We start from the raw sequence: 7,406 nt of genomic DNA on the forward strand, positions 1-7,406 counted from the left end.
TTTAATTTTCTTTCTGCTAACATTAGTTTGTATTTTTTTGTCAATTTTTTATTGAGAAAAACATTTTTAAGTTTTTTTACAAAATTATAGAATCACTACAAAATAGAGTGGCAACTTTATAATATAATGACAATAACAGTAAACAAATTACTGCTTTACTCCACTAACATGAGAGAGAAAAAGAAAAACCCTACAAAAACTACAATTCAATAAATAACTAGAGGAAAAAAAGAAAAAAGAAAAAATAACCAAAATAAAATTAAACCAAGTGATATCAAGGTAACTTAAATTATATTCAATTAAGTTCTACACTAGGTGCAATCCCACCAAAGCTCCCCACCATTGGGAGCATTAGTGAGCAAATACAGGATTCTTCCCCCCCCCAGGGTCTCCCAGACTGCCAGTCATAGCCGTCATGACGACACTAAGGCCCTGGTCAATATAGCCAACACGTCTGCATCAATATAATTCAAAAATGGCCACCATGTTCAATAAAACAGTTCAGTTTCCTGGTGCACCTTCCTCATAAGGAAGTCCAGGGGGATGTGCTCCATAACTAATCTACACCAGCCCGAAAGTCCCGGGGGATTCACCAACTCATTAGAATGTTCTTTCTCGCACAAAATGAAAGAATATTAAACAATTGCGTCCAGAGAGGGAAGATTTGGAAGACCCAAAAGGAGGGACACCAGATCCAACTTAACCTCAGTTCCCAAAACCTCTTCCAAAATGAGTAAGAGTACCAACCTCCATTTTATATTTGAGGAACACTGGGGACACTTCTGTCTTGAATTTCACAAACCGTTCCGGTGCCAAATGAGCCCTGTTGAGTACCTTCAGTTGGATAGCCTGGGTCCTGTTACAAATTGAAATCTTCCTAACGTTCTCCAAAATATCCTCCCACGTCTCTGATGAAATTTCCACCCCCAATTCTTGAGTCCCGATTCTGCAGAGCTGCTCAATGTCCTTTCAAACATTACTTCCTAGCAAGCGACAGAGGGTGCTGACCGAGAGAGTGCCCATAGACTGGAGCACTCTCCTTTCCATATCCGACTTGCAGGGACTAACCATCGATGTAGGCTTTTTTTGTATAAAGTCCCTAACCTGGAAGTAACGAAAGAGATCTCTCCTAGGTAGCTCAAAGTTCTGATTCAGCTGCTTGAAAGACATCATTACCTCCCCGTCAAATAAATCTCCCAGACAGGAGATTCCCCTAGACTCTCAGAACTTAAAGCCAGAGTCCATTAACCCCGGCTGGAATCCCAACATGCCTACTACGGGTGTGAAAAGGGAAGTTTTTTGTAAGTTGTCCTCACCTTGCTGCATCATTCTCCTTGCTTTAACCGTGTTATGGACAATCGGCTTTTTGCAGTGTTCCATAACGATTCTCGTCATGTCCATAAACAACAAATTAATGAGGGGGCATTTTGTCTCGGAGGCTTCAATGTCCAACCAGATTGATCGGGGGGTCCTGGCAAGCCCAGTAAGCCACACCGGATGGTAAGGAACTCAATTGATATTTCCTAAAGTCTGAAAAATCCAAACCTTCCCTCCCCTGTGGAAGCTACAATTTATCCAGCTTAATAAGAGGCCGCCTATGACGCCAGATAAAAGATCTGAACCAACTGTAAAGCCTGCACAGTGTTTGCCTGGTCAGCATCAAAGGGAGCATTCCCATGGGATATAATAAATGAGGAAGAACATTCATTTTAACCAGAGCAATTCTGCCCAACCAAGATATTGGAAGATCTTCCCAGCGCCGAAGGTCCTGCCTTATCTTCTCTAGCAACTGCAAATAGTTAGCTTTATATAATTGATTGAAGACCAGGGTATTAAAAATTCCTGCATACAGGAAACCTCCCTGTCACCACCAGAAAGGGAAACAGGTTCCATCCCCAAAATCGGATTTCCAGTAAGGTCTCCCACAGGCATGGCCTCCCACCTCATGGAATTAATTTTATGCCCTGACAACAGGACAACTACATTAATCACTTGTATTAAGATGTCATTGGAACAGTTAAAAAGAGAAGGACATCATCTGGATAGAGGGTAATTTTTTGCCTGCCTGACCCTACCTCTGGGGCAGATAAATTGGGATTGTCTGAATGGCTTCCACCAGTGGCTCACTCACCAATGTAAATAATAGTGGTGAGAGAGGGCACCCTTGATGGCAGCCTCTGCTGACACTAAACCTATCTGACCGTATACCATTAGTGAGAACTGCTGCTTTCGGATCACTCTACAACACTGCCTCCCATTTGGTAAAAACTTCTCCAAGACCAAACCGTTCCATAACGTAAAAGAGGTACTGCCACTCCACCCGATCAAATGCTTTCTCTGCGTTTAGGGAGACTACCAAACCCGGTATTGCTCTTTGTTGGCATATTTGGACCATATTTAATACTCTTCTAACGTTGTTGGTAGACCTACGACTCTTAATAAAACCTGTCTAATCCTCCTTTACAATAAAAGGCAATATCCTCTCCAGCCCTAACACCAGCATTTTTGAAAGAATTTTAAAATCCATGTTCAGTAATGATATAAGCCTGTACGAAGTGCAATCCTCTGGGGCTTTCTCTTTCTTCAGGATAAGAGAGATATTTGCTTCTCTTGAATAGGATGGGAGGCTATTCATTCATCCTGACTGAATGAATGAATAATTGTACATATCCAAGAGTGGCCCAGCCAAGTCGTCAATAAACCCCTTATAAAACTCACTCTGAAATCCATCTGGTCTGGGCGCTTTACCACTCAGGAGCAGTCTCACTGTCTCCTGTACTTCCTGAATTGTCAGGGGGGCATTCAGAAAGGACACCTGCTCTGAGGTTACACCCGGAAGGTCCAGGATCTTAAAAAAGGATTCCAGCTTCATCATTCTGACCTCATGGTCCTCCGACCGGTTCAGCGCAAAATAAAACTTTCTAAATGCTACATTAATCTTTTTAGTATTGCAAGTAAGAGTACCAGCACTCGCTCTGATGATAAATTGGGGGCGATTCTTCTTTCTGGCCAAGTATGCTAGATATCTACCCGGTTTATCATCGTACTCAAATAATCTCTGTTTTGCAAAAGAGATTTCCCTCTTTGCTGTTTGGGTGAGTGCAGCATTCAAAGTAGCCCTAAGGGCTATAATCCGCTGCAATTTAATTATAGATGGTCTGTCAAAGTATGCTAACTCAGCTGCCTTCAGGCGAGCCTCGAGCAACGTTGCTGTTCTCCCCTCTGTCGCTTCCGAGTCGCAGAGTAAGAAATAATCAAACCCCGTGCATAGGTCTTAGCAATCTCCCACAGCAGTAATGGATTACTGGCCATACCTAAATTAATATTCCAAAAGATTTTAAACTCCCACGAAAAACACTCCATAAACATGCTATCTTTCAGGAGGAAGGGGTCCACATGCCAGTGCCAGAAGCCCATCCTGCCACATCCATATACAAAACCTCCATGTACACTGCCGCATGATCAGAAATGGCTATGTTCCCTATTCTGCAAGACAGCACCGAGTTCAAAAAGGTCAATGGGACAAAAAACATGTCAATTCTAGTACAGCACTTATGTGGATTAGAAGAAAAGGTAAAATCTCTACCTTCGGGGTGAAGACATCTCCACATGTCCACTAACCTCATTCCCTGTTCAGGTCCACCAACTGCCTGGATTGCGGAGACATACCCAGAAGTCCCCTAGGCATCCTGTCCACCTCGGGGTCAATAATACGATTAAAGTCTCCCCCTATAATTGTATGACGGACCCCAAGGGCTAGCAATCTAGAAAGTGCATCTGTTAAGATTTTAAGGAGATGTGCTGGGGGCAATATACATTCAGAATCCCATAATCCTCTCCATGTAATAAAGCTTTAAGAATTATGAATCGCCGGCACTCATCCTTAATTTAGCATAGCATTTGAAATGGGAGGTCCTTCTGGATGAGGTTAGCAACTCCTCTACTTTTCGAATTAAAGGATGAGAAAAACACCTGGCCAAATCCTCCCTGTTGCAACTTCAAATGCTCCGTTTCAGTTAAATGTGTTTCTTGTAACAAGGCTACATCAACCCTCTCTTTTTTAATCAGTAGGGAATCAAGGGTTATGAGGCAATCAAACAAAAATGAATTATCTATAGCTGTTGTGTTCTATGATTGCAGAAATCTGATAGAACATATTGGACTTACAGAGATATCAAAATTACTTACTGCTATTGAGACTGCGCTGGTGACTGCTCCGAGGTATCCCAAGATGAATTTAGACACAGGAGTTGGCTGTTGGGGGTAGTAGAGAGAATGATTGTATTAAAAACCAGTTAAAAATACCACATCTGACTCAATAGTGCAACAACAAATTATACAAAGCCACATACTGCTTCACAGGAGGATTATAAAACAAGATATATCACTGAATGACATAAGGACATATTAGAGAAGATGACCAAAAGCTTGATCAAAGAAGGAGATACAGCGGTGGAGAGTTATAGGGAATAAACTCTGCCTGCCTTGTCTGAACCTTGGAAGCTCATACCTCTGTAAAAAAGTCCCTCACCATGTCTAGCTCAGCCAGACACAAATACCCCCGGGGTCACGTGACCAAACCTCCTGGGCTAACAGGCTCCACTGCTGAGCAGGCTCCCTTCACCCCAGCTACACAGCCAGGGAGTACTCTAAGAGGCAGTGGCAGGGAGAGGAAGATTTATTGAGGGCACTTTGGTGGCACCAGTGACAATGTACAGGGCAACCTCAATTATCCAAACGGCATGGGCGGGGAGTATTTTGTTTGGATAATCGAATGTTCGGATAACACTGTTTACCCAAGCATTGGGACCTTGAGAAATTGTTCGGATAATCGGAAATTCGGATAACTGATGTTTGGATAACTGAGGTTGTACTGGACTGTGCATTACGTGGCATTTTGTTTTTATAAATAGCACAGCTTTAACCTTACATTTGGTTCTTTGTGTGTCTGAGTAGTATCAATTATAGTTGTTCCAGCATGAAGCATAACCCCACAGCCAGACTGAATGTATCATTGATCAATTTCTGTGTTGAGGGCCTGCTGCAGCATTGAGAAGGAAGAGGGACAAGATGCTTGCTGGGCTTGGGTGTGCAGACACCATTGGCTTTGCCCTACAACATCCTAGTTCTTTCCCTTTGCCTCTGTTTAGAAGTGTTGGTGTGAATGAATTGGTCAGCAATGTCTGGGTCAAAAGGTTCACTGCAAACCCAGATCAATGCATTAGGATGGCTAGAGATTCGGGATCACACAGGCCTGCACCCTGTACCATACGTAGGTCTGTTTATAGTGCTGTTTCATTTTAAAAATCCTCACATCAGTAGATCTTGCAGCCTCCCCCATCCCCATGGTTGAGACACTTAACGTCACCCACTCCAAGTATTGTCATAGTTATTTTCTTCTCCATTTCACACTTCCATTTTCAACTTAATGGAAGGCAAGTGGCTTGTAGCCTCCACCTCAACTTGTTGCTGAGTCTCCAAAAATCCAAATCCCTTTCCTGCTAGCCCTTCCAGAAATCTTCATCAGCTTTGCACCTTTCCATGACTTCACTTGATCTGCCTACTTGAGTCTGCACCGGTCCATTTTTCTCCCTCTGGCATATGAGGTGACTATGATAGGTATAGTCATACACTATTCCCTTCTTCGTGACCATGGAGGATTGCATCTTCCACATGAATCCCTTCCAATCCATTCTTTACCGTCTCCTCTCTTGCAGATAATGTACACACTGTCCCATGCTTCTCCTCCCCCCCCGTTTCTCAACTGTGCCTGTTTCCTGCAGACCCCAATAACTTGGCAGTGGACCCTTGTCCACTCACTATTCTCCTTTCCCCTTAATTCCTCTGGATGGATATGGCAGGCTGGCTGTGGCTCACCCCCTCAAACGATCTAACAGGACAACCCCGGACATGAAGTAACTAGATGCATGACTTATGGCTGTACATCTTCTCAATCACCTAACCCTGGTCTGTTTCCTATTGACTATCAATTTCCCAAGGACAGACCATGATCCACTCCCTGGACTGCAGAGACACTGATTCTTTGACTGAGAACACTGTCATCGGATGCCTGAACCCTACTAATCCCCTGGACTGGTATCGGGGACTGGTATCGACGTTTCTGGCAAAAGCCCTTCATCAGAAATGGAGGCAGGGAGCCTGCAGGGTGGACTACTCTGCTAAGACTTTGAGACATTGGTCAGCGATGTCTGGGTCAAAAGGTGCACTGCAAACCCTGATCAATGCATTAGGATGGCTAGAGATTCGGGATCACACAGGCCTGCATCCAGTACCATATGTCGGTCTGTTTATATTGCTGTTTCATTTTAAAACCCTGCTTGATTCCACATACATTGTGTTTGCTATGTACACTGTTGGCACATGGTATAGCTGTGAGACTGACATAACACACTGCCATAAAGCAAGATGCTTGTCCCCAATAGAGTGACCGGTCAGGCAAGTGTCTTGTCCTATAACTGCACAAATTGGTATAGCAAAGCAAGCAAAGGCTAAGCACTGATTGAGTGAGCATGCAGACAGGTGCTAAGGGAACAAGGGCTGACAGAACAAGTGAATAGCCCTGAGATGCAGCTTGGTCCATGAACTGGGTTGCTGTCTACACACGCTATCAGTCCCTGCTGCAGCTTTCCAATGCTGGTGTGCCCTATGTCTATGCTTCCTCAGCAGCCTGCAAGAGTATTGGAAATGCACCATAATGATCATGAGGAATTGGCAAAAGCCAGATAACAATTTTTCTTTAATTAATTTCAAAGGGCCTCTGATTTCATGATGGAATATTAACTCGAAGGGAGTGAACAGAGTAGATTAATTTGGGGCATCTCTAATGGCAAACAACATGAATGGGATACCTTTATCCCAATCATTCAGGTAATCCTGACAGTATGATCTCAACATGGCCTTCAAGGTCTGATGCCACCTATCTATAGCTCCCTGGGATTCGGGATGATACACACTGGATTTAAAGTGCTGTATACCTAATCATTCCCAAGAACAAACTGAATTCCGGGAACAGACACTCCGTCAATCACTCCCACTGTAACTTCCCCAGTCTTGAGTTGGCACTCCAAACTGATCTTATAGGGGAATGCTAAATTTCTGTCCATCTATCCCACAAATTACCACACTCTCGGGTAACAGGTCAGAAAGAGAGCATATTTGCTCAGCCCTTACTATCAGCAACTGGTTAGATCCTGTATCTCTTAAAATTGTAACTTCTTGTCCTTCTCCCCCTGTTCTTTCGGAATAAACTTCACCCATAGAGGCAAATTCTTTGTAGCCTGCTCCTGTCTAGGCTGTGCATTCTCCTGCAGCTCCTCGGCTCTTCTTGGGGTCTCCTTTACTACCTTCACTAATGTCACTGGCTTAGCTTCTTTTACCACATCATT

General features: G+C 43.6%; 1 protein-coding gene across 5 annotated transcripts in view; it reads right to left on the bottom strand.

The window, feature by feature from the left end:
* The window catches only part of LOC122549660 (sideroflexin-5-like), a 327,471-nt gene that overhangs the window by 155,703 nt on the left and 164,362 nt on the right, over positions 1-7,406 (bottom strand). For all 5 annotated transcript variants that reach the window (XM_043689683.1, XM_043689593.1, XM_043689511.1 and 2 more), the window contains one exon: positions 4,189-4,254. In XM_043689683.1, coding sequence (XP_043545618.1) covers positions 4,189-4,254 — 66 coding nt within the window. The remainder of the gene's footprint in view (positions 1-4,188; positions 4,255-7,406) is intronic.

Source organism: Chiloscyllium plagiosum, chromosome 1 (assembly GCF_004010195.1).
Source record: "Chiloscyllium plagiosum isolate BGI_BamShark_2017 chromosome 1, ASM401019v2, whole genome shotgun sequence".
NCBI lineage: Eukaryota > Metazoa > Chordata > Chondrichthyes > Orectolobiformes > Hemiscylliidae > Chiloscyllium > Chiloscyllium plagiosum.